Below are 27,019 nucleotides of genomic sequence, written 5' to 3'. Positions count from 1 at the left end.
CATATCCATCCACCTACTCATAAATTGACTCTCTAGCGGCCTATCACACCCATTGTCCAAATGTATACGCATTAAAAAAATAATCCGATAAGCATAGTCGGAAGGAAAGACCATCGCAGTGCTTTTTAGCAACTACGATGGTCTGCTAGTAATGCAACAGTCTTATATGCAGGAGATAGAATGAAAGAGACATCCTGTAATGAAAAACAGAAAATTTAGCCTCAGTTTAAAAATACTGGCATGCTACTCTGCATGGGGTAGGAATTTGGAAGACGAAGACGGAAGGAGAGCAGTGAAGAAAAGGTAAAATAAAAGAAAATAACAAGGTTTATGGTTTATGTTTTTTTTTTCTTGGGGGGGGAAGGGGGGTAACATACCAAATTGACTAAGGCTGTGAGGGAGACCGTAGTGAAGGCTCCGGCAATTTCCACCACCGGGGCTCTTTAACTTGCACTGAGAACGCACATTACACGGGCCTCTAGAATTTCGCCTCCATCGAAATTCAGCCGCCGTGGCCGGGGTGGAAACCGCGGCGGCAAAAAAATAAGCCTAAGAGAAGATTAAATGCGGTCATTAAAAGCGTATTGTGGTGCATCGGCGATTAATGATGTAAGGCTTTTAATCATGAAGCGCATAGTCCAGAAAATGCGGTAACAAAGTTCACTGCGTAAAGAATGAGTGAGGGTCCCCTGCAAGGCGAAATTAGAGCTTTTCTAGCTGCCCAATATCATTTAGATATGAAAGCAAAACTTTCATTGCATGTCTTTGTTGCCTAAGGCACACGATCGTACCTAAACCACTGTTCTTGTTAGAGGCACGGGGGAGAGCTCCTCTATGCAAAGTTCCCAGTGCGCACGCTCGTTCGCATACTCAGGACACTCAAGCAGGATATGCTCCACAGTTACCATCCAGCCGCAGCTGCCACAAAGCGGACTGTTCACTTGACCGAAATGGAATCGTAAGCAGAAGAAAGTGAGCACAACGCTTATGCCAGTATAGTGGTATCGCTCAGCCTAGTGTTCAACTTTTTCATGTGCGAAAAGGCTGAAAACTGTGCCACGCAACCGTGAGTGTGTCGAACTACACCTCGGCTGCAGGAGGACAGCTAATGGACCAGAAGACGCGAAGCGATGTGGCCTATTATAAATGTCTTCATGGTGCCAAATCCAGACCTCAGGCGATTCCCCCTTGAGGTATCAAGCCAGCTCGCCAAGAAGGCAGACTGAAAGGGTTAAGGTATGTATAAACGGTTCAGTTAGACATATTGGGAGAAAAGAACGCAAGAAATGTTGGTCGAAAAGCATGTACGCACGCAGCACGCGCGCGCGCGCACCCACACACACGCACACACACGCGCGCACGCGCACAAACACACACACACAGAGCACACGAACCAAGCGCAACTGAGCTTCGCTCCAGGTCTGGAAAATTACGCCAACTACTCCCCCAGCATAATACTCATGTATACACGAATGAGGTATCCACCTTTACAACTTGCAACCATCTTTATCTGGCACATCTTCAGCATAAATGCAATCTCTGTACTAAGCGTAGGTACTCTCTCTCACGAATCAGTGAGGCAACAGAATAAGTCATGGGTTATACAGACACAAGTGCGTCGCGTGTTCGAAAGGCAATTTTAATCCAAACGGATGACAGGCGAGCAGATCGTGCACCAGGTTTCCCACATCCGCAGCTCAACGACGCCAAGAAACACTCTTGCTGGCTATTATTTCAACCGTCCAGAATACCATACAGAAGATAAGAAGAAGAAAACAAAAAAAACTTTCTTCTGCATTCCAGGCCTGCGCTTTCACTGTATTTGCTGTGCTACGTTAGTCCTTGAACGCTCTAGGATTCCATGACAACTTCAGACGTCTCCGGCTTCTTCTTCATCTTGAAGAAGATTCTGAAAAGAAAAAAATAAACCCATGAGGAAAAACTAGCACTTCAATCATGCAGGCACAGTAACAATTTCATTCCTGGGCTCTCTTGAACCCAAATAAAAAATTTTCTAGGTCGAAGTCGCCGCCTATGTGCTCTCTCGTGATTATTCAACAGACGCGTATAAGAAAACTATCAGCACAGAGGACCTTTCCTGCACTAGGAAGAATCGGAATTTGCTTCGGCGAATGATGTCGTAGTCAGAAGCTACCGAATTTATTTCCTACCCAATAAAATTGCTATGGATAGGCTCTGGGGAGTGCACGCTCCCAGAGATTTTTGCTTTATGAGGGTTTAACGTCCCAAAGCGACTCAGGCTATGAGAGACGTTGCAGTAAAGCGCTCTCGAAAATTTCGACCACCAGGCAATCTTTACGTGCATTGACATCGCACAGTAGACGGGCCTCTAGAATTTCGCCTCCATCGAAATTCGACCGCCGTGGCCGGGATTGGACCGCCGCGGGCAAACAATTTCATCTGAGTGTTTGTAATGCAGGTTAGTCTGACCCATTGCATCCCTTTAAGAGGCGCTGTTGATACTCTGTATCCTATTCAAAAGCACTGCATCAGCCGCGTGCGTACCTGTGTACACCACCTTAGCCATGTTTACCACCCACCGCTAGGATGGCGCGGTGGTGAGGTGGCTGGTGGGTGTTGCTTATGAAGAGCGCATGCTTCCCTTCGGGGGCTACGGACAAACGCAGTCATTTTCGCGTTTGTAACAGCCCAAAGGGGTAATAACCAGCAAAGATCAATTTTGGCTTTTCACAGGATTCTCACTGTCTGGAAACCCTCTGGGACTCTGGGCATTTTGTGCTCAGTCAGCTGCCAACGACGTTCTTCTCTTGGGCTACACACAGGCAGCGAGTTATTGGCATAAGAAAGCGCTGACGAGCAGTCGAACAAGGATGTTAGAAATGCTTTTGTGCAAGGAGTGAGAATGGTTGACGAGAACGGGCAGCTCACACGAAGCACCCGATGGGCAGGGCCAACCACAAGAGCGACACCAGGCCCAGGAACACGCTGGCGTAGAACAGCAGCACGGTCGGCACGGACTTGCGCAGCTCGAAGGCGCCTAGCCAGGCCAGCGGCAGTGTTAGGGCGACGTTGAGCGTGAAGAGGGCACCGAACACCAACAGCTTGCGAGGTGCCTGTGGCGGAGTAGCCTACCATGCAGTGAAGAAGAGAAGGAATTAGAAGGGGTATTTTCAGCCCAGGCTGAAGCTCTCGAGGAATTCAGCAAAAGTGTTTATCTTCATCAATGACCAACTCCTCCTGTGATCAGTACACGCCCAAGGCCTCTCTAAATGATCGGCAATAGCCCCAGCTTCGATCCAGCAGCGCATGGCCTACATTTCACCTCATAGGTTTCTGGCACCATTTGGAAGCTCTAGACCACATCGGGCGATCAGAAGAGAGCTTTGAACGTGTGCCTCCGGGTTTCGTCGTCTGCTTCGCGTCAGCTCACGGCGTATGCAGGTATGGCCGCAAAACAGCATAAATAAACGCTTGGTACGTATTCGCGCTTACATATGCTAGACGCAGGCACTTTTCGCGACGTCGCGCTTTTTGTCCTTACGCACTTTTATTTCAGCGCATAAAACGGAGGCACACCGGTAACGTCCAGATAGTAGCGCCATCTGCTTCTTCGAACAGAAGACATTTCTGTCAACAAACCGACATTCGTCTTTAGGCGTACGAGAAGAAGAATCGTCGCTTGAAATAGAAACAAAACAAATTTATTGCTCATATATTTTGCAATAGGTGACAGCACCAAAAAAATGAAAGTCCGACACCCCATTTATTGCCAGTGAACCTACTGAAAAACCCACCAACAAAGATTAGTTGATACCGAAGCTAGTGTTCCGGCTTCGAAACCGGCCGCCCTGTTGGAAATGTTGTTTTAGCGTACCAAATAGTCGCGAAGACTTGACTTCATAAGCAGCGCAAGTAACGCGAGTGTATACGTTAAGGCCTCATTTTAAATACCATTTGGTTCATACGCGCTCTCAAGCGCGCTATCCCATGCGCCCATATACTCATTTTATACTGGGAATACATTCCGGAGAGTCAGAACGTTGCCTCTGGACTCAACTCAGTTTCTGTAGTATTGAGTGGAACTACTGAGATAGAGTACATAACAGTGAACCTCTACATCTCACCGCTGCATCTGAACATCGCCCACACTGGTTAGTTAGTGGGAATAACAGCCTCACGCCCGTCCATGGCTCCGGCTATGCTTTATGCTATAGCGAAACTGGGAAGTGTGCATGCGGTTATCGGAGTCGATGGACAACTGTTTCGTTGCATATCGAGGAAGGCACTAACGTCGGCACGCGATGGCTGAGCCAGATGCAGTTCTTGGAGGGCGCTGCTTAGGATCCCTGCAAAGCATTAGTGAAACCCCGGGCTCTACGAAGCCGTATGCTTATTATCAGGCATTGCGTAACAACGATGATAACTTTGGGCCTATTTTTAATTCGTCCCCCCTGACCCCATTTCGTACGCTCGTGCGGTTTGTGCGTGTCATTTGTTCTTATTCTGATTTGAGGAAGATTCCAGTGGCTGAGCCCTCGCCTTGAAATTAAGAGGAACTGGCATTGATGTCAGCCTGGAAAACTTTTTTCTTTTCATAAGCTACTCGCCCTAAAAACAATCATTTTTCACGATTCTCTAAAACTGTCTCGAACTCGCATTCGCCGTCGCTATTGGTCAGCAGTTATGACACTCGGCTGCTGACCCGAAAGACGCGGTTGCAATTGCGGCCGAATTTCGACGTGGGCGAAATTCTAGAGGCCCGTGTATTGTGCGATGTCAGTGCACGTTAATGAACCCTAGGTGGTCGAAATTTCCGGAGCCCTCCACTACGGCGTCCCTCATAGCTTGAGTCGCTTTGGGACGTTAAACCCTCATAAACCTATAAACCGAACTCGATTTCATCCCTATTGCCACCTAGTATTGCCAGGTGGCGCATACGAAGTAGGGCGACGACGACGAAGTAGGGCTCGCGCCGTGTGGAGTCTGTCGCTGTTGTTGCCCCAGCTTGCCTGGCCTTCCCTTTCGTGCCTGCTAATAAAGCCCCCCTTCGTCAGCAAGTACGTTACAGTCTGGTGGAGGCGCTGGGTAAGATCCCTGTATATGTCTAATACTCCTCCGCATACCCTGGGCTCCAGTCCTTCGCTGGTGGACACCCCTGTGCACCGTGCTAGCCGGAGAAACCAAGGCCTACCTCCCGAACACGGGCTTTTGGAGTCTGCAAGAGCACCCACCCATCAACCTGTTATGCCAGCTGCAGCCTACTATACCTTGCAGAATCCGCGACTGCCCAAACCATTCCATGGCAGTCAGCTCGAAGACGTCGAAGACTGGCTGGTCGAGTTTGAACGCGTGGCCTCGTTCAACCAGTGGGACGACGCAGCCAAGCTTCGAAACGTCTTCTTTAGCCTGGAGGATGGGGCACGTACGTGGTACGAGAACCGAGAAGATGCGCTAACATCATGGCATGAGTTCCGCCGACGCCTGCTGGAGACCTACACCAGCACGGATCGCCGAGAACGGGCTGAACGGGCTTTGCAGTCTCGCATTCAAATGCCGAATGAGTCTGTAGCCATGTACGTGGAGGATATGACTCGGCTCTTCCGGCGAGCTGACCCGGCCATGCCCGAAGAGAAAAAGGTGCGCCAACTCATGCGCGGCGTCAAAGAACAGCTCTTTGCAGGCCTCGTGCGCAGCCCACCATCGACCGTCGCTGCATTCCTTGCCGAGGCCGCGACGATGGAAAAGGTTCTTCAACAACGTTCTGCGACTTACAACCGGCCCGTGCATGCTGCTGCAGACACCGAATCGTTTGCCACCGCCGGGAGCCACCCTGACGATTTGCGCGAACTGATTCGCACCATCGTGCGTGAAGAGGTCCTCAAGATTTGCAGCCCTTCGCAGTCTGCACTTGGTTCGATTTCCGCTCTTGTTCGCGAGGAGGTGCAACAGGCGTTCAGGGGTCCTACCGTCGAAACACCACCTCTGCCGGGAGACTACAGCCGCCCCACCTATGCCGAAGTTGCGAGACGCCCGGCTGCAGCTTCGCCACCGCCGATTCCAGTAACGCCTCCTGCACCGCTGTCCCCAGTTCCACCAGTCCCGTATTTCGACGATCGCCGAGTGCACTTGCGGAAGGCCGATGTCTGGCGCACACCTGACAACTGGCCACTCTGCTTTCACTGCGGAGAACCAGGCCATCTCTACCGCAATTGCTCTTATCAACGCCTCGGTCTGCAGGGCTTTCGAGCCGATTCGCCCAGACCCCGGTTTGGCCACCGGCCTCCAGCCATTGAAGACTTCCTCGCGGAACAGCGACTTTCAGCCCGTGCGCCGCATCAGCCGCGCTCATCTTCTCCGCGGCGCTCTTCCCCGAACCCGCACAGCTCCCCGCGAGCAGTACAGGGTCGCTCGCCGAGCCCTCGCCGGGAAAACTGAGACCAGCGACCTTCGGGGGCGAGGTCGCTGGGAGTCGCTGCGCTGAAGACCTCCCGCCGCCGCCGCTACGCTCCGACCGTGAACAGATAGTACCGTCATCTGACCAAGACAGCTGCGTTTCCTTGGACATACCTGTTCTTCTCGACGGTCACAGAGTCAGTGCATTAGTGGACACCGGGGCCGACTATTCAATTATGAGTGATAAATTGGCGACTCTTCTAAAAAAAGTCCTTACGCCTTGTTCTGTAGTGCATCTCCGTACTGCCGGTGGTCATCTCGTTACTCCAAAGGGTATTTGCACGGCTCGCGTTCAGATTCAGGGATCTACGTTCGTCGTCAGTTGTGTAGTTCTGTGCAATTGCTCCCGCGATCTCATTATCGGCATTGACTTTCTGCGGGAGTATGGTGCTGTCATCGACCTCCCCCGACGAATCATCACCTTTTCGACCAGTAAAGCGACCCACCTCGACGAATCTTGCCACCGCAGTGCCGCCCTTCCTGTTTCTGCAGACACGTTGCCGCCACAGAGCAGTGTTTTGGTTGAAGTCAATTGCAACGACTTGCATGACGCAGAAGCAGTCGCCGAGGCTAACCGTTCACTCCTGCTTACTCAAGGCATCTGCGCCGCTCGCAGTCTACTGACGCTTCGTGGTGGCCGGTCTGCGGTCCTGGTCACTAATTTTTCTAATGAGTACCGGCACCTTTTTGCAGGAACGGCTATCGCTTCTGCCGAACCTGTTACCGATATTCCCGTTTGTTTTGCGTCCGCGGCAGCCCGCACTGACGAACCTTCCCTTGAAAACGTCGACATAAACTGCCACCTGTCTCGGGAGCAACGCCTGGCTTTGGAACAGCTGCTGAAGGAATACAAGTCGTGCTTCGCTTCCTCCTCGAAGGTTCGTCAAACACTCATCACGCAGCACCGCATCATCACCTATGACGACGCTCGCCCTATACGACAGCAGCCTTATCGTGTTTCTGCTAAAGAACGGGCGGTTATCCAAACTCAGGTTCAGGAAATGCTTGACGATGGTGTTGTTCAACCTTCCCAAAGCCCGTGGTCTTCACCTGTAGTCCTTGTTAAGAAGAAGGACGGCACTCTCCGGTTTTGTGTCGACTATCGCAAACTGAACAGTGTGACCAAAAAGGACGTCTACCCGTTGCCGCGCATTGACGACTCGCTGGATAGATTACGGCGCGCTAAGTACTTCTCATCCATTGACTTAAAGAGCGGCTATTGACAAATTGAAGTAGACGAACGGGACCGCGAAAAAACCGCCTTTGTGACTCCAGATGGCCTCTATGAATTTAAAGTGCTTCCTTTCGGTTTGTGCTCCACCCCGGCTACGTTCCAACGGATGATGGACACCGTCCTCACAGGCCTCAAGTGGCAAAGCTGTCTTGTTTACTTGGACGACGTCGTAGTTTTTTCGGAAACGTTTGACCAACATCTTCAGCGCCTGCGGGCTGTCCTCGAAGCCCTCCGCTCGGCAGACCTTACCCTGAAGCCCCAGAAGTGTCATTTCGGTTACGAAGAGCTCAAATTTCTGGGTCACGTTGTGAGCGCTGAGGGAGTGCGGCCGGACCCCGAAAAGACTGCCGCCGTCGCACGTTTTCCCGTTCCGACCGACAAGAAAGCTGTCCAGCGCTTCCTGGGTCTCTGTGCGTATTATCGGCGCTTTATTGCGGACTTTTCCACGATTGCTGAGCCGTTGACGCGCCTCACCAGGAATACCACCTCCTTTGTCTGGACCACTGAGCAACAGCCCGCTTTCTCTACGCTCCGCCAGCGCCTTCAAACACCTCCTGTTCTTGCGCACGTCGACGAAGATGCCGATACCGAGGTCCACACCGACGCCAGTAACATCGGTCTTGGCGCGGTCCTTGTTCAACACCAAGACGGCCTTGAGAGGGTTATCGCCTACGCTAGCCGTACTCTCTCCCGCGCCGAGAGCAATTACTCCTAGTCTGAAAAAGAATGTCTTGCGGTCGTGTGGGCCACCATGAAGTTTCGCCCTTATCTTTACGGCCGCCCATTCAAAGTGGTCACCGATCACCACTGCCTATGCTGGCTGGCAAATTTGCGAGACCCATCTGGACGCCTGGCACGCTGCAGCTTACGGCTCCAGGAATTTGACATTACTATTGTTTACAAGTCCGGCCGCAGACACGAAGACGCCGACACACTGTCGCGTGCGCCAGTTCATCCTGCCGACGCAGCGCCCGATGACGACAGCGGCTTCCTTGGTACTCTCACCGCCTCCGACCTACTGACTCGGCAGAGGGCGGACTCGGACCTTCGCCCTCTCATTGACGCCCTTGAAGGTAGTGATACGGTTATACCTCGCCACTTCTCTCGACATCTTGGCTCCTTCTGTTTGCGGCAAGGTCTCTTGTACAAGAAGAACTCGAGAGGCAACGATAGACCTTACCTTCTCGTCATTCCAGCCGACCTCCGATCTGACGTTCTTTTCGCCTGCCACGATGAGCCCACGTCTGGCCACTTGGGCTTTTCACGTACGCTCGCCAGAGTGTGGAACATGTATTACTGGCCTGGACTTTCTGCTGATGTCAAACGATACGTTAAAGCTGCCGAGAATGCCAGCGCCGGAAAACGCCACCACTTAAGCCGGCGGGTTTTCTCAAGCCCGTGACCGCCCCTCGCGCTCCGTTCGACCAGATCGGCATGGACCTCCTCGGCCCTTTCCCCTTGTCGCAGGGCGGCAATAAGTGGATCATAGTTGCTACCGACTATTTGACTCGCTACGACGAGACCAAGGCGATCCCTCGTGGCACAGCTTCAGAAGTCGCAGAGTTTTTCATGCACAACATCGTCCTGCGACATGGCGCTCCTTCGCACGTGATTACAGACAGAGGGACGGCGTTTACAGCGCAACTAATCGACTACATCTTTCGGCTGAGCTGCACAACACACCGCAAGACCACGGCCTACCATCCGCAGAGCAATGGCTTGACCGAACGATTAAACAGGACCCTTGCGGACATGTTGTCCATGTACGTAGATGTTCAACACAAAACTTGGGATGAGGTCCTGCCGTATGTCACCTTTGCCTACAACACCGCCCTGCAGGAAACTACGCGCTTCTCCCCGTTTCGCCTTGTGTACGGACGCGAAGTACAGAGCATGCTTGATGCCATGCTCCCGTGCCAAGAGGATGACCAACTCGCCCCAGACGCCCAACAGTTTGCCCAACGTGCTGAAGAAGCCCGTCAGCTGGCCCGCGTGCACATCGGGCAACAGCAGAGTTCGGATGCGCGCCGTTACAACCTTCGCCACCGACAGGTTGACTACAAACCCGGTGACCAAGTCTGGGTGTGGACTCCTGTTCGTCGCCAAGGCTTGTGTGAGAAACTGCTCTCCCGCTATTTTGGCCCTTACAGAGTGGTACGGCGTGTGAGTGAGGTTAACTATGAAATGGTTCCGGACGGTGCTGCGCAACCGCGACGCCGACAGCCCGACTCTGACACTGTGCACGTTGTGCGGCTTAAGCCGTACTATACACGGTGACGCAACCGTGCCGATGTTTTCGCGCGCTTCAGTTGGGGCAGTTTGCTTGTTTTTTTGTTTATTTTTTGTTTCACCCTTACGTCGACAGCGACAGCGCTCTTTTTTTTTTCTTCATAGAGGGGAATAATGCCACCTAGTATTGCCAGGTGGCCCATACGAAGTAGGGCGACGACGACGAAGTAGGGCTCGCGCCGTGTGGAGTCTGTCGCTGTTGTTGCCCCAGCTTGCCTGGCCTTCCCTTTTGTGCCTGCTAATAAAGCCCCCCTTCGTCAGCAAGTACGTTACACTATTAATGCGAATTCCCGTCACCATGGCGGCTCTATAGCTGAATTCAAATTAAACTTACTACGCAGGGACTGGTCCTTTATTTGAACAAAGTTTGAAAGTGGGGGAAGAAAACTGGTTGCGCCACACTGAAGCGCCCATTTTACCACGGCGCTCTTGCAACACGTATGTTATTGTCGTAACCTCTTTGCATCAGGCATTCCGTTGTAGCCATTTTTTCTCACCAGGCGGTGACAACGTAGTTGTTCGATGCTTCCTTTTATAGTATCCAGTATGAAAAGCCGTTTATTCTATTAAAAAGACGAGGGCAGCTAAAGTTTCCAAAATCCTCGATGAGATGGTGCAATCAGCCCACCAATTTCAATGTTGTGCCCATTCCTCTTGGCGCTTTTCACGAACGGTATAAAGTGGGTGAGGAGGAGGGTGAGGATGGATGAGGAGGCATGCTGTTATATCTCCAAGATCAGCTCAAAGCGAAGCGCAACAGTAACAATTCCGAAAGGTTTTTCAGCGCAGCTCTTTCTGTCCACTCTACAGATCCTGCTGAATGTTCCACTGGGCAAAGATCTTCACGCAGGAACGGCAGCATAACTTACCGGAGCGCTTGGTACGGCCGGCGCTGGCAGGATCAGCTTCAGGTAGGCTGAGTTGCGCTTCCACTCGACCGAGGTCTTCAAGAATTCGCTGCATTCCAAATAAAGAACTCTTCAAGACAGCCGTACCGCACCTTGAAACAAGTATTTCTTTCCCGTCAGTGACAATGTGACCATCCCAGGCCAGATCGCTAAGTGCCCTTGTGGGCCCTTAACTTATGCGTGGTCTGCCCAGTGAAATTTTGATATGCCGAAAAGGAGACTAACTTGTGCTGCCGTATAAATACTGGATATATTTTGCTTTCTGCTTGACTGCTGAAAATTTAGCTAGAACTCTGCGGCCAAGCAATGAAATTAATTGCAGCCGTTCGTGCGCTGGGCATATTTGCGAAAATGTTGGCAGAGCAGCTCGGCCCGTTAGACGAGCACTACGGAGCTGCAAAAGAGCGGTCTACCCTCTCCACCTTTCGGCAACAAGAATGGTGAGTTTTCCTTTTCACTGAAATTATATGGGTACGAAGAGTGGAAACTTTCGATCATGAAGCGATTGTTATAGAGTGAATATTCGTATTCGTTTCGCAGTCTCAGTATCTGATGAATTTGCAATATACACACACAGTCAAGAAAAATTCATTATCCTGGAATGCAATCATAAAATAAAATTGTACTTTGTGCGCTTAAATTTCCCGAAGCGACACGTGGGCTATGAGGGACGCCGTAGTGGAAGGCCACTGATTAATTTAGACCACTTGGGGTTCTTTAAGTTGTACCGACATCACAGAGCACACAGGCGCTTTTATATTTCAGCTACAGAAAAATACGACCGCCGCAGCCAGGATCAAACCCGCGACCTTAGGGTCAACCGCCGAACGCCAGAGCCATAAAGCCACCACAGTGGGCTATGTGCATTTACAGTCATTTGCTTTATTTTTTGTGGTTAGGGCTGGGAAAGCTTTAGCAACGGCGACATAGCCTTCATGGCGGCTCCTTGCAACGTCCAGCATCGTCGTCAGCCGCAAACAAACAAAGCTTCGGTTTGTTTGCGTACATCCAAACAAATTTCTGAAGTCTGTACGTTTCCATGGGTTTTCTCCGTGCTCTGCGCTGTGGACAGAAATTTGGACAGTATCTATCCGCTGGGTGCCGAAAGCTGAATCAGTGAAACCAACTAACTTATAAAGCTGCTTAGAGCGCCTGTGCTGTTACGGAACTCTTAAAAATCTAAAGCGATTGAAGGACAGTCCGTTCTCTCCGCCTTTAAATAACAATTAAGCTGCAGAAGTCGTACATTTTTTTTATTCGGTAAGAAACAAATGTGTATTATAAAGTAGGTGGGGTGTCAGAACAATGGACCGTAGACATATGGAGATAATTATCCCACTGTAAGGTGTAGCACGTGATCTCTGTCTGCAGTTTTTACTTAGAAGAAGGTTAAATTTCCTGCTAATGGGATAATAATTCTGGTGTTGTATGTTTATGTATTATTTTTCACTTCATCAGGACCTTTCGCAATTAGAAAAGGCAACAGTGGTCTTTTGGACAAAAAAGGTCATACTACAACCAATAATCATATTTCTCCGGACCATGCCTTGGACATTAAGTCTTCCAGATTCATTATTCACTACAGTGACATCTCCCAACATGTCACAGTAAAAATGTCATTTTGAACTAATGTATCCCTCCTCATTATACCATATGTTATTCTATAATATAAGCTAATAAGCTAACTGTTATTGCATTCCTATTTGAAAAATTTCATATCCGCACACCGCCAATTTGACTTTATCTTTGCAACTGCGCACATCTCAATGGGAGTCTGCAGAAAATGTCTTTTCGTTGTTAGTACTATTCGAATAACAGGTACCGTGACTAGACGTAACTTCGACTGTAGTACATGATCTGACCAATGGCGTCAGGGGCGCGACCCTTTCACTAAGAATTCTTCAGTGAGAACCTGTTTTGGGTTCCCTGTTAGGCAATGCGAACTGAGTAAACGTGCAAACATATAACTAAAAACTACTAAAGCCAAAGAAAGGAACAAAAAACGGACAGAAATGAAGAAAGAACAGTAACGAAGGAAGAAGGAAAGAAATAGCACAGAAGAAGGAGAGAATGAATTGAAGAAAGGGAGGAAGATCGAAAGAAAGATGGGAAGAAGGGAAGAAGAAAGTAAGAACGAAAAAGGAAGGAAGGAAGGAAAGAAGGAAGGAAGGAAGGAAGGAAGGAAGGAAGGAAGGAAGGAAGGAAGGAAGGAAGGAAGGAAGGAAGGAAGGAAGGAAGGAAGGAAGGAAGGAAGGAAGGAAGGAAGGAAGGAAGGAAGGAAGGAAGGAAGGAAGGAAGGAAGGAAGGAAGGAAGGAAGGAAGGAAGGAAGGAAGGAAGGAAGGAAGGAAGGAAGGAAGGAAGGAAGTGTAATGAATCACGCCTTCTCGGCACTCACATGAAATACAGGACCGGCCTGCGGAACCAGAACATGCTGTGGCCCACGCTGAACACGTATAGCGAGACGGAGATGAGTGAGTAGCGCAAGCTGGCGATGAATGCGCAGCTCACGGGCAGCAGGAAGAGCACGCACAAGAACAGGCCTACAGCCCGGAACAGGTGACTCAGGGGACGGGCTCGGGCTTCGCGGTCCCACAGCATCTCCAGGTACGACTGAGCGAAGGAAAGCGCACGAATGCGCAGGTCCCGACGAGAGTTTGAAAGAATTTTTTTGTCAGCAAATCTCCCAAGTTTCAAGTGGAATTGTCATATTCCCTGTGTTCCTCAGGCACTGATAAAACTTCAGTATGGTCAAGTGTAGAAATTATATTGCTATGGAAACTTCTGTACGATCCAGTCAAATGTGCTCTCGTATTTCATCAACACAGTGATTCGAACCATAATTTTCATTTCAGATGGACAGCCCAGTGGCTGAGCGTGCAAAGACAGCGCTTCGCTATCGGACTATACGCTTTTCGTCCGCTCACACTCCTTTTGTTAAAAAGCTTTATTACCAGTAAAAGGAAAGGATTCATGGTTCGCACACATATTTCGTGATTCCACTGGCTTGAGCTTGACCCTGCGCGCCAGCCATTTCTGGCGGCATCCCATTTCCCGCTGTTGGGTACGAGCGTCCTGTCGTTTACGGCGAATCACGAATGCTAGCATCTTCCCAACAACCCCCTTCCTGTCCCCCCTCGCTGTCCTTTCTCTTTCCCTTTGTCTCCATTTGTCAACTTTCATCTCAGCCTCCTGTAATGAGTTACCCGTAATGAGTTACCCCAACCAAGCACCACAGCCAGCACCAATCACTGGACCGACCAAGCCACCCTGCTGTTGAGCCCTCCCCCCCTCCCGTTTCAGGGTGGCTGCGTTGGATAAATTCTAGCCTGTTGGCAACCTGAGTGCCTTTCATATTGTCACGACCAGAGGGGCCGTGGGGATAGGCGTCGGGAAGAACCCAAGACTGGGAGCCTTCTTTTAATTACAGCGCCAGGTTCCAGGACACAGAACAGAACAAACGCGCCTCGAGAGCCCACCGCGCTTCGTCGTCGTCTTCGACTCAGCGCGGAGGCCGCGCGGCGCGTTAGGCGCGTGGCATTACCCCCCCCCCCCCCCCCCCCCCCCCCGCGCGAAAGCAATCATCTCGATGTGGTAGGAGGTATGTACAGGGAGAGGAGGGGGAGCAAAAAAAGGAAGAAAAATAGGGGTGAGGTGAACTATGCAATGCGCGCTAGATGACATGCGGGGAGAGTGAAGTTCACACGTGGGGTAAGGGAAGAAAGGTACGAAACGAAGCGTGAATACAGCGCTCAGTCACGCGCAAAGTAGTGCTTTCCGGCCGGTGACGCTGAGGGCGGCGATCACAGTTCCATGGGAGACAACTTCATAGTTGACGCTGTTCAGGCGGCGCAGGACTCTGTACGGGCCAAAATACCTATTTCAAAGCTTTTCGCACAATCCCTTGCGGCGCATGGGTGTCCACACCCACACGTGGTCGCCCGGCTCGTAGTGCATGTCCCTGTGCCGAAGGTTATAGTGTCGGGCATCGGCGGATTGCATGGTCCTTGATGTGCAAGCGGGCCAGCTGACGGGCCTGCTCTGCTTGTTCCACGAAGTGGCCTGCTTCAGAGGGGAGCTCTGCGTCGCCGTACGGCAGCATGGCGTCTAGCATCATACGGACCTCTCTGCCATACACGAGACGGAACGGGGTGAACTGGGTGGTTTCCTGCGTCGCAGTATTATATGCGAAGGTAACGTAAGTCAAGACCTCATCCCAGGTTTTGTGTTCTATGTCGACGTACATCGAGATCATGTCCGCCAATGTTTTGTTGAGCCGTTCCGTTAGACCATTGGTTTGGGGATGATACGCTGTTGTTGGTAGATGAGCAGTATGGCTAAGCGCTAAGATGTCACGTAGGAGTCGGGTTGTGAACGCCTTGCCTCGGTCAGTAATTATGGCCGATGGGGCGCCGTGTCTAAGCACGATGTCGTGCATAAAGAAGTGGGCAACTTTGCCGGCAGTACCTCGCGCCAGGGCCTTCGTTTCAGCGTAGCGGGTCAAGTAGTCTGTGGCGAGTACGATCCACTTGTGGCCGGTCCACGAGAGAGGAAATGGCCCCAGAAGGTCCATGCCGACTTTGTCGAATGGTACTTGTGGCGGCTCGATGCACTGAAGCAGTCCAGGAGGCTTGAGCGCGGGTTTTTTTCGCCGCTGGCATTGCCGGCATGTCCGGACATAATGCCTCACACTTGAAGTAAGGTTGGGCCAGTAATAGGTCTGCCGGATTCGGGACAAAGTGCGTGTAACTCCAAGGTGGCCGGAAGTTGGTTCATCATGGCAGGCAAGGAGGACTTCATACCGTAGATCAGACGGTATGACGAGCAGGTAAGTTGTCGGGCTTGAAGTAGAGTTCTTTTTATAAAGCACTCCTCTCCGCAGGCAGAACGACGACAGTCCACGAGCGAGGTATCGTGGTATTTCAGGGCACCCACCTTCGAGAGGATCGATGAGCAGACGCAGCTCGGCGTCGGCACGCTGTCTGGAAACGAGCTCAGACGTGCTGACCGCTCCAAGGAAGCTATCATCGTCGGTGGTGTCTTGTGGAGGAGGTTCGACGGGAGCGCGGAACAAGCTGTCAGCGTCGGTGTGTTTCCGGCCTGAGTTGTAGGTGACGGTGAAATCGAATTCCTGCAGGCGTAATGCCCAACATGCTAGGCTGCCGCAAGGGTCCTTTAAATTTTTCAGCCATCACAGCGAGTGGTGGTCGGTGACGATACAAAACGGCCTGCCATACAGGTATGGGCGGAACTTAGCGGCGGCCCAGGCTACCGCTAAACATTCTTTTCACGTGGTAGAATAGTTCAACTCAGCGCGCGACAGTGCGCGGCTGGCGTAGGCAATTTGTCGACACCGCTTTGCCGCTGAACTAGAACGGCGCCAAGGCCGACGTTGCTCGCATCCGTGTACACCTCTGTGTCGGCATCTTCGTCGAAATGTGCCAAGATGGGCGGTGATTGGAGTCGGCGTCGTAACTCGTCGAAGGCAGCCTGCTGTTCGTTGCCCCAGGAAAATGGCGTGTCATCACGGGTTAGGAGCGTCAGAGGGCAGGCGAGCTGGGCGAAGTTTCTAATGAAGCGGCGATAATAGGAGAACAGGCCCAGAAAGCGCCGGACTGCTTTTTTGTGGACGGGGACCGGAAAGGCAGCAACGGCAGCAACCTTCTCTGGGTCAGCTCGGATTCCGTCAGCACTTGACGTGCCCGAGGAACTTCAATTCAGTGAACCCACAGTGGCATTTTTCTGGTTTGAGGAAGAGGTTGGCGGATCGAACGGCTTCGTGGACAGTCCTGAGACGGTGCAGATGTTCCGTGAACGTTGCGGAAAAAATGATGACATCATCAAGATAAACAAGGCAGGTCTGCCACTTCAAACCTGTTAGAACGGTGTCGATCATTCTTTGAAACATGGCAGGAGCACAGCAGAGCCCGAATGGGAGGACGCGAAATTCATACAGCCCGTCCGGTGTGATGAAGGCGGTTTTCTCACGGTCCCTCTCAACTTCTATCTGCCAGTAACCACTTCTGAGGTCGACCGAAGAGAAGTACTTGGCTTGACGAAGTCGGTCGAGGGAGTCGTCGATACGCGTGAGCGGATACGCGTCTTTCTTGGTCACACTGTTCAGCTTCCTGTATTCGACACAGAATCGTAGTGTCCCGTCTTTCTTTTTCACGAGCACGACAGGAGACGACCACGGACTGCTTGACGGTTGGATGACGTCGTCTGTGAGCATTTCTTCGACCTGTGTTTGGTGTTTGGATAGCATCTCGCTCACGAGGGGACACGCGATAGGGCTGCTGATTGATGGGTCGTGCTCCTTCATGCGTGATAATGTGGTGTTTAACTATCGACGTTTGTCGCACTTTAGATGACGACGTGAAACACGCACTAAACTCCCGCAAGAGGTCCTGGAGTTGCCTCTTTTCAGCGGGTGGAAGGCCTGGATTGATGTCTACGTTGGTGACCGCTTCGGTGTCAGCTCCAGGTGTGCCCTCCTCGCAAGCAAAGCATTCGGCCACTTCCTGTACATAGTCGACGTAAGCGATGGCTGTGCCACGAAACAGATGTCGATGCTCATTGCAGAAGTTGGTGACAAGGACCTCTGTACAACCGTCATGAAGGGATCCAAGGCCCCGTGCCGCCGCAACTCCCTTAGTGAGTACGAGGGAGACATTAGGCTCGACAATCCACAGTCCCCTTTGTGGCTCGTCACAGGTAACTCTTGCGAGAATGCTGGCACGTGGTGGCACCGTAACGGTATCGTCGGCAACTCGCAGGGCGGACCGAGAACCCTGGTGCGTAGGTTCTTCTGTGGCCATTGCGGTAGAAAAAGTCACCAAGCGATTCGGAAGGTCTATGATAGCACCGTGCTCGCGAAGAAAGTCGATGCCAAGGATGACATCGCGAGAACATTCGCGCAGAATGTTCTCGCATTCGCGCAGAATGCGCCGCGCGGCCCCATCTCCTGGGCCTTTGCCTTACCCCGCACCTCCACCAGTGTCACGACCAGAGGGGCCGTGGAGATAGGCGTCAGGAAGAACCCAAGACAGGGAGCCTTCTTTTAATTACAGCGCCAGGTTCCAGGACACCGAACAGAACAAACGCGCCTCGAGAGCCCACCGCCGCTTCGTCGCCGTCTTCGACTCAGCGTGGAGGCCGCGCGGCGCGTTAGGCGCGTGGCAATATTTCGTTTCTGCTTCGGTGCGTAAGCTACTTTTTGGCGCACCTGTCTACGGGTCTTGGCGCGTCGCGCGCCCACGATGTGCGAGGGTTGCAGCACCTCCTTCATGCCGGCCGCTGTTAAGACGACAGCCTCTACCAAAACAGGTCAAGCGCTGAGTACCGACAATGCACCAGCAGAGATCGGCAGTTCACTGAGCAGTGTTTCAACAAAAAAAAAAACGTCGTTTCAGCGACGAAGACAGGTCAAGGCGAAAACTACCAGGTTGCGGCATATCCTCTCGTCGGAACTTTGATGTACAATCTGAGGGTTCCTTCCAGCCCTAGTTCTGTTGTGAAGTGAAGTATCCTATATCCCGCTGCCTATGCAGCTTACTTTCATTTTCACGCTGAATAAACGTCACCACCACAACCACAATTTAACACGCCCTGCTTCTTAAAAGCGCCATGTTAGCTGGAACAAGTTGACGCACTGTCACGTACCTTGGAGCGCTCCTCCACTTGGTAGGCGAAAGCGCAGATGTCGCAGCGCGGGTTTCTCCTCTGCGAGACCCACTTCTCGAGGCAAGAGGCGTGCACCAGGCCGATACTTCCTGCACGAAGGGCCCAGGCCAGCGCATAAGGCAATGCGCGCGTTGAAAAATGGCCTTGCGGCAGCGCAAATAGTTATCCTGGGTGCTTGTACAAAATGACAATTTACGCACTGATTTCATCGCTTACTTACGATTTCAGTGCCTGTATGTCTGTTTTGCGGTGGACCAAAATGAAAAGACCACTGCCTCTCCAACTTCGAGACCACGTTACTGAACCTCAGGTATCTGTCGTGTCAGGCAAGCACAAGTGACGCAAGCGGTTGAATAAACATGCCTACATCCCGCACCAAGCAGCTTCCGTTAGCATAGCTCCTTTCAGAGCGCTCCTCTTTTACCGCGAAAGCTGTTAAGACGTCGGTCCTACGTTTTGCTTTGGTGTAGTAATAGTAGTACTTGACCAACCGGTGGCTGCGTTGTCATCGGAGCCACTCGTAGGATGGATACGATGGATGGAGCAAGACATATGACAAGAGCGCAGGTTACCATCAGCGCCACACGGAGGGTGGTCATCGTGGAAGGAACAGGGAATGGCAAGAGCATAAGAAGGCGCTACCGGAGGTTTAGTTACCCTGGAAAGAATAGAGGGACGCTTACGGTAGCGCAGGAAGGCGTCACCAGAGTTGCTAGCCCCGGGAGCATCCGGGTAATGGTTATCGTAAAAGGTGCAATGTATTGTGGCATGGTAAGAAGATGCAACATGAGGAGGGTTATTGTGCATGGAGGAGAGTTTGTTGCGAGCAATGGAATTCTAGGACCGAGTATGGTTACCGCGGAACGAAGAGGGAATGGCGAGAGCGTAATACGCAACTGCAGGGTCCTTTCACCTGGAACCATCCTGGACGTACTTACCTTCGAATGGAGCGGAGGACAAGGCTACCATGGAAGCAACAATTTACAGTGAAAGCAGAGGAATTAGTAACCTGGCGGGTGGAGCAGTGTACGAGGGGGGTTATTAAGATTTCCCTCCACCCAATTTTATTTTTCCCAGAATGCTGAAACTGCGCAGGTGTGAGGACCTACGTCTGTATAGGTTATGTTCCTATTAGCAAACATGAGCTAATAACGGTCTCTCTTCTGCAGCTGCTAAAAGGGGGCGAGGTGTGTTAATGCGCCCAATGAAATACAGATCAGTCATCAAGTTCATTTACTTGAAAGGCCGCATTACTAGGCATACGTTCTATCAGATGAAAGAACTTTAATGAGAGGATTCCCCATCATATGACGTAGTGAAAAACTGGCATTGTCAATTGAAATACGGTAGGACTTCTACGGAATCTGCTCCAATCGGAGAACGACTCTACTCCGTTAACCACGGATACAGCATTCAGCAAGTGAGGGCTACCATTTTGAAAAATCACCCCATAAACATCTGAGACATAGCCAAAATTGTCAAGATCAGCGTGGAGTCTGAAGAAGAAATTATTCAAGACCATCGTCATAGGAGTAAGGTATGAGCTCCCTGGGTTCCCCGGCTGCTGACAGCTCTCGAGAAGCAGGAACGAATCGAACGTTCCCAGGCTCCTTCCACGGTGTTCCATGGAACCCATGAGGATTTTTCCACATGCTGATTACACAGGAAGGAAGCGTACTGCGGGTTCGGAATTATATCTCATCTCCCTTATTCACTCGACCTCGCACCATCAGACTTCTAGCCCTTTCCAGCATTGACGCCATTTTTGAACGGCAAGCAATTTCCAGATGATTATACTGTTTTCTGAAAGTCCCAAAGGGCTTTTGGAACAGATTCTCAACTTCTACAAACAAGATGTTTACAGCTGCCTAAATAAATGGGAGAAGTGTGTGTCCCTGGGATCTATATAAAGAAAGACTAATAAATGTGCCAAGTTTCGTTGATCTCAGTTAAAGGAAGTGCCTGAGGGGAAATTTTTATAGAGCGCTCCTTCTATGTCGAGAGAACATAAGAAGGCTCAACCGGGTGGTGTTTACCACTAGAACCACCCGGAGTTTAGCTACCGTGGAAAGCGGAGGGTACGGCGAGAGTGTAGGAAAGCGCAACCATAAAGTGTTAGCCACCGGAACCGTCTGAAATGTGGAGGGTGTGGCTAGTAGAGGAATCCCCTACCGGAGAATCCATTTTATAGGGATTGAAAAAAGTACATGTGAGCGAGAAGCGAATACAGAGGAATTGTTTCCTATTTTATATGAGTTTTATGAGTTTCTCGCTCACCTTTTCTGTGTCTAACACATATAAAAAAAGAAACGCTAGCAAAGAAAAACCGTTCTAGAAAAAGATCGGTCCTGCGAACGAAACGTGGAGACAGATAAAAATGTTTTCGTGAATTAAATCTATATTTCGCTCTCTCTCTCTCTCTCTCTCTGTCTCTCTCTCTCTCTCTCTCTCTCTCTCTCTATATATATATATATATATATATATATATATATATATATTGTATTCAGTAGGGGTTCCAATGGTCCAGTTTACTAGTTTAGGTACAGTATTACGACAAACGCGACTGTTCTTTTAACATATATATATATATGGGGCATAGACATGAAAACAAAAAGAACGGAAATGTGATGATAGAAAACCACCGCTCGTTACGGAAGTTTCGTTGCATCTCAATGTCCTCCCACGTTCGTCTAGGTACTCCAGATATTTTCAGCCTTCGAGTGGTCATTTTACTCACTAGAATGCTGCGAGAATTTACCGTTAACAGTTCCACTGTGTTTACTCCTGGTACACACATCAGTCTACTAAGCAACGCGATGTTGCCATATAGCGCGAGGAAGCTGTGCGCACGCATATTAAAATCATGATATCATTCCAACGCTTACTAAACACGCACACAATATGCTGAAAATTTAAAAATGTTTCCACTGTTCCAAGCTACGCCTGAACAAGATATAAAGAATTTACATTCTACAAAACTACGCATTGCACACAACTTGTTGTGCAACTTAAACAATTCTTTCGCTCCTGTTATCTGTTTGGAAATATTAAAGCTATTGCTTGCTATCAACCTTGGACTCATGCTGCCATTGCTGTTAATTGCTGAAGCACACTGTTCACTTCATATAGAGGGATACAATTACCATTGCAGGGGTGACTTCCGTCAAATATTTTACTTGTCAGTAATACTGGGTACCATCTCAAACAAAAATAGTACATAGACGTCAGACTTAACATCTTTTCAAGTGTGATCATCTAATCACTGGACTGCTAAAGGTCTTTGTCAGAAATAGAACGACCATTACTCTTGTTTGTAAGTTATACAGGGCAGCTCATTTTACATCAACGACTCTGCAAAATATCTTGAACGTTAGTTGAAGGGTCATCCCCGTCACTCCGGAGCTCAGAACAAAGAGGTGTATTCCATTGAAGAGCACAGCTCAAGCACACAGCACAGTTTGCCCTTAGTTGAGCGGGGTGAGCTATTCTTCCAGGTAACCTACGACAGCCAGAAACCCCACGAGGGTATGAAAAAAAGAAATTGAATAGAGTGGACCATTTTACAGGTGCTACATGCGCCTCACAAACTGGTGCTGAAGGGGAGCCATAGTGGGCTGTAACTCGATGACAAAGGGTCTGACTGAAAGCCAATCCGCGACCTACCTCGGCACTTGCAAGGCTCGACTAGCGCCTCTTCGAGGCATCCTCGGAAGCAGATCCTGCACGCTGGACCCACGGACAGACTGCTGGGACTTCCGTGCACAGAGCCCCCTTCCGCTTCTTCCGGTTCCGGCGACATCACCACTGCCACCGCTGTGGTCGACTCGCACGCGAATGGTTCTTCCGTGATCATGTCGCTCGTTCACTGGTTCCCGAAGCGGCGGCGTTGGTTGTGGTGGTATGTGGTGGTTTGCCTGTTTGGAAACTGTCGGCTCCCTACGTTGACACCCCAAACACTAAAGAGCGACGCTAGGTGGTTGTGTTAAGCATAGAAAAACTGCTTCAGGTTTCCCTACTCACCCACAAGATGTCTCAATCACACCTATCATACTGGAAAAATTCCCCGGTCATGATGCTAATTTTTATTCTAATAATGTCGGGCATTGCAATTTTAGCAGTAAGGTGTATAGGATGAAGGAAGGCGCAACTCATCATGTGTCGTAAAGGGCACTGAGATCTTCCCAAGACCAAAAAGCACTCGCAAATAGGCTGTAGAATTGAACGCTGAAGGTACAACACCTCTGCGGACCTTAGTGTTTCAAAATAAGATGGTCTGAAACGCAAAACAAGAAGCCCTTTGCTGCAACCGTTTGCTTCGCTTCAGAAGTCAGTGCCTGCGAGCGCCTACGTCTGCAGTGCCTTAAGAGAGGCAGTTATGTTGCCTGCGTGATCTGCGCTTTCCAGTGGTTGTATCCAGTGATCCACTGGATCCTCTCCTAAGGTAATGCACACGTAGGCGCTCGCAGACACCGATTTTTGAAGCGAGGTTAAGGGCTTCTTGTTGCGAAACATGCAAACCTAACCTAACCTAACTCGACCTAACCTAAACTAACTCGACACCAAACCTAACTCGAGACAATAAGATTTGGCCCGTGCAATACCCGACAGCCTGCAGAGAAATTTCGGGCATCCTCCACATGGTTTGGAAGTGCCGCGAGCAACGTAAACCATCGTTTACAGTAACCCAGCCATGAGCAGTGGGAGCCGAAGCCGGCTCACACAAAGCTCCCCCTTCAACGCCAGGAAATGGGAGGGTCGTATTCGCCAATGGTTTCCCGGACATGGGTGAACCAGCCGCATAATTACTTTATATTAATGAATTTTATTCTCCCTCTCTCTCTCTATCCAGTGATCCAGTCTCCGGAATTGGGGTCCGCCGGTTCTCCGCTTAACACATCAGTCAAATCAAAATCACCCTACGAAATTTTGCATACAAAGTTTTTGTTCTAGTTTACACTTACCGGAGAGAGCAACGCATCTAACTTATATGCGCGCATAACATTTGATTCCAAGCAGCAGTTATTCTCAAAACAGGTCAATAACATCCATGTCTGTGCCCCCCTCATGACTGAAATGCGCTTGCCTACAGGTTTACAGCTCACATACAGTATGTAGCATCTACTCCAGAGACATAGGAAGTCTTCCTCTTGTACTGGCTGGACAACAAGCACACTATTTCCAACACGTGACTTAACGTGCGCAGTGTGCTGTCTGCTTACATGATTTTCCGTTGTCTAGTACTCACATTTCTGCTCACCGTCTGTTTTGCTAATAACTGAGGCCGTTGCGAACAGATGAAACAAGAGGCCACCAATGCCTGCGTGCTCTTCATGAATTAAGAAGCTCAAGTAAATACGAGAAGAAAATATTGCAGCTCACCTACTTGCAATTCAGCAAATATGCATCACTGACTCTGGCTATGAAAACAAGCTCCATTTGAATAATCTCTTATTTGATGATTTGTGCAGGATTCCACTAATAAAATGGTTGGTTTGGTTGGTTTATGGGGTTTAACGTCCCAAAGCGACAAAGGCTATGAGAGACGCCGTAGTGGAGGGCTCCGGAAATTTCGACCACCTGGGGTTCTTTAACGTGCTCCACTAATAAAATATCAGTAAACAACACTCAGTATAAAAAAACGTGCGTCTTCGGCGAGCGCGGCTTCGGCCGCTTATCTGTTTTTTGAGCAGAGTCCGCTCCGGCGGACGCAGTTGTTGCTGCGACGCGCGTCTTTTCTCTCCTTTTTCTCTTTCCTCTGATCTTTTCCTCTATCCGCACTTGGCAGCGGTGGTGGCTTGGCTCGAGCCAGTAGGCAGGCCCGTGCAATTTCCTTTTCATCCTTCTCTCAGTCACAACAACCAGGACTGCCTGTCCCTGAGCATTTTCCTACTACAACCAAATAAAGCTTGTGTTCGCAAGTGTGTAGCGTCGCGAACGCTTAAGAGGGCATGTATGTGTTCTTCTCAGCGTTTCACGGAGAATGCCAAAGCTTGCGTAGATGAACCAATTCCGCAAAACATATTCCAGAGTGAGCAGTAAATAGAACGTTTCAAACGCATAAAGCGCAAGTACGCCTGCTACGATATTCATGGTCGGAGAACTAAGGGACCAAAATTTCGCTGGAATGGAAGTACAGTAGCATTTTCAAAATTTACTGATTCTTTATACGCATTAGGTGGCCAGTGACTGCGCTTTGCGCGGTGCCGAAGAGCCTTGCTCAGCGCTTTCAATGAAGTGCTCTCCTTATGGTGACGAACTGAAAACGAGCCAGTGCGGAGCTTTCAACGTCGAAAACCTTTAACGTTTGCACGACACAAATAATCACAAGTGACCCAATAGGAGCCAAATAAGGGCTGTACGTACCGGCGCCAGTGCCCAAAGGCCGCTCAAGGGTCTCTAAGCTTCGTCGTTCTCTTCGCGAGCATTTGCCTCCATTGCTGGAGAAATTAAGGACGAACGTAAGATTAAGCAGACTGAATTTGTAGACAACGTCTCATTAGTACACATTTCTAAGCAGAAAGAGCAAGGTAGCAATCAACGAAACATTTCTCGCCCCGTATTGCAAATTGACTATAAGAGCATCAATTAATGACCCTGTCTTCTAACTCAACATATCACATCACATCACTTTATTTCCTTAAAGACCCCCAGTTAGGGGTATTGCATAAGGGGTGGGTACAGGTAGAATCAAACTTTATATACAGAGGTGTTATTCGTTAAATTTGGCAGTTATACAATACAAAAATGAGGATGGACAGGTGGTTGCAGCAACGTCGTGTGGAAGGCCGTTCCAGTCTTTGGCGGAGCGAGCAAAGAATGATGCAGCAAACGTTGTGGTATGAGTCTGTGGACGGGAAACTTGCAGGGGATGACCAAGGCGGAGTGAAATGCGTGCTGGAGGGCTAATGTAGGCTGGAATACGCTGTGAGCTCTAAAAAGACTTATGAAATAAACACATACTGGTGATGCGATCACGACAGGCAAGGTTTGTTAGGCTCAACTCCGCTTTTAAAGATGATATGCTGATATCATATGAATAACATGAATGAATGAATCTAGTGGCTCGGTTCCGTAGCGATTCTAGCGATGTTAACAAATAGATTTGGTTAGGGCTCCAAATGGGGGATGCATATTCCAGTTTTGTTCGAACGAGGGACTTATAGGCAAGAAGCTTAACGTTTGGCGGTGCATGGCGCAAATGACGTTTCAGGAAACCAGGGGTTTTGTTAGCTGATGATAGAATGTTAGTGACATGCGCATTCCAGGTTAGATCTTGGCTTAGGGTTACACCTAAGTATTTATAGCAATTGGTCAATTCTACTGCGACGCCAGAGATTGAGTAAGGGAACAAAAGGAGCTTGCGTTTGCGGGTAAATGACACGTGTTTACATTTATTGGGGTTAAGCTCCATGAGCCACTCGCTGCACCAGTCTTCTATACAGGTTAGGTCGTTTTGGAGTGCTAGCTGATCGGATGGGTTATTAATTGTGCGGTACACGGCGCAGTCATCGGCAAACATGCGGATGTATAGACGAAGCATCCATGGGTAAATCGTTGATATATATAAGAAAGAGAAGAGAAGGGGACCAAGCACTGAACCTTGAGGAACGCCTGTTGTGACTGGGAGTGAGTTAGAGGATTGGTTATTAACATAGACAAACTGGGAGCGACCTGCTAAAAATTGTTCTTGCCATTGTAAAACATTAGGATGTAAATTTAGCAGGGAAAGCTTTAGTAGTAAGCGTTTATGAGGTACCTTGTCAAAGGCTTTAGCAAAGTCCAGAAAGAATGCGTCGGTTTGAAGGTTAGAATCAAGATTTATATGCAGATCATGAACGAAAATGGCTAATTGTGTTTCGCAGGAGAAACCTTTACGAAATCCATGCTGAGATTGATGGAAAAAATGGTTCGAGTCAAGAAAATGCATTATATGTGAAAAAATGACATGATCCATAATTTTGCATGGCACACTAGTCAAAGATATGGGACGATAGTTAAGAGGTGATTCTTTGTTACCTGATTTGAACACTGGAACGACCTTCCCCACTTTCCAGTCGCTGGGTAAGTTACCTGTGTGAAGTTATTGCGCGAGCAATAAAGATAAGGATACTGCAGAAACGTGCCGAGTATTTTTTAACAGCTTGGAGGTTACTTCATCAGTACCTTCTGAGGATGATATTTTCATATTTTCGATAATACAGGCGATTCCATGGGCAGAAAGTGTGGGTAAAGGCATTGGAGACATTGGAAATGCACTTGTATCAGGCAGTGGCGTGTCAGTTTCGTCAGTGAAAACAGATGCGAATGCAGTGTTAAATATGTTCGCGCATTCAACGTCACTGGCCTCTTGTCCAAGTGCGTTAGTAAGAGTGATAGTGCATGTCTGCTGGGGGTTTAGTACTTGCCAGAATTTTTGGGGATTGTTAAGATCTTTGGCAGATCTACACCAAAAAATGTGCGTTTAGCGTTTCG

General features: G+C 49.7%; 1 protein-coding gene across 1 annotated transcript; it reads right to left on the bottom strand.

The window, feature by feature from the left end:
* Window positions 1-1,807: 1,807 nt before the first annotated feature.
* On the bottom strand, window positions 1,808-22,400 carry LOC149362517 (E3 ubiquitin-protein ligase MARCHF3-like). The gene is made up of 6 exons (XM_089569732.1): window positions 22,211-22,400; window positions 18,527-18,636; window positions 13,263-13,477; window positions 10,828-10,915; window positions 2,911-3,110; window positions 1,808-1,909 (listed from the first exon to the last, which is right to left on the bottom strand). The coding sequence occupies exons 1-6, from the start codon at window positions 22,398-22,400 to the stop codon at window positions 1,852-1,854; spliced, it is 861 nt and encodes a 286-aa protein (XP_089425858.1). The 3' UTR covers window positions 1,808-1,851.
* Between the last annotated feature and the right edge of the window lie 4,619 nt (window positions 22,401-27,019).

Source organism: Amblyomma mixtum, chromosome 2, assembly GCF_055824585.1.
Source record: "Amblyomma mixtum isolate Tamu chromosome 2, ASM5582458v1, whole genome shotgun sequence".
NCBI classification, from domain to species: domain Eukaryota; kingdom Metazoa; phylum Arthropoda; class Arachnida; order Ixodida; family Ixodidae; genus Amblyomma; species Amblyomma mixtum.
The sequence above is the reverse complement of the archived record's forward strand: the minus strand, read 5'-3'. Positions and strand labels throughout refer to the sequence as shown.

Excerpts from the sequence above, each read along its gene's own strand:
- LOC149362517 (XM_089569732.1), bottom strand. The coding sequence starts at position 22,400 with ATGATCACGGAAGAACCATTCGCGTGCGAGTCGACCACAGCGGTGGCA. Across the intron at positions 13,478-18,526 it reads AAGTGGAGGAGCGCTCCAAG|TCGTACCTGGAGATGCTGTG; the intron begins GTACGTGACAGT and ends TCCTTCGCTCAG. Across the intron at positions 10,916-13,262 it reads AGGCCGGTCCTGTATTTCAT|CGAATTCTTGAAGACCTCGG; the intron begins GTGAGTGCCGAG and ends TTTGGAATGCAG.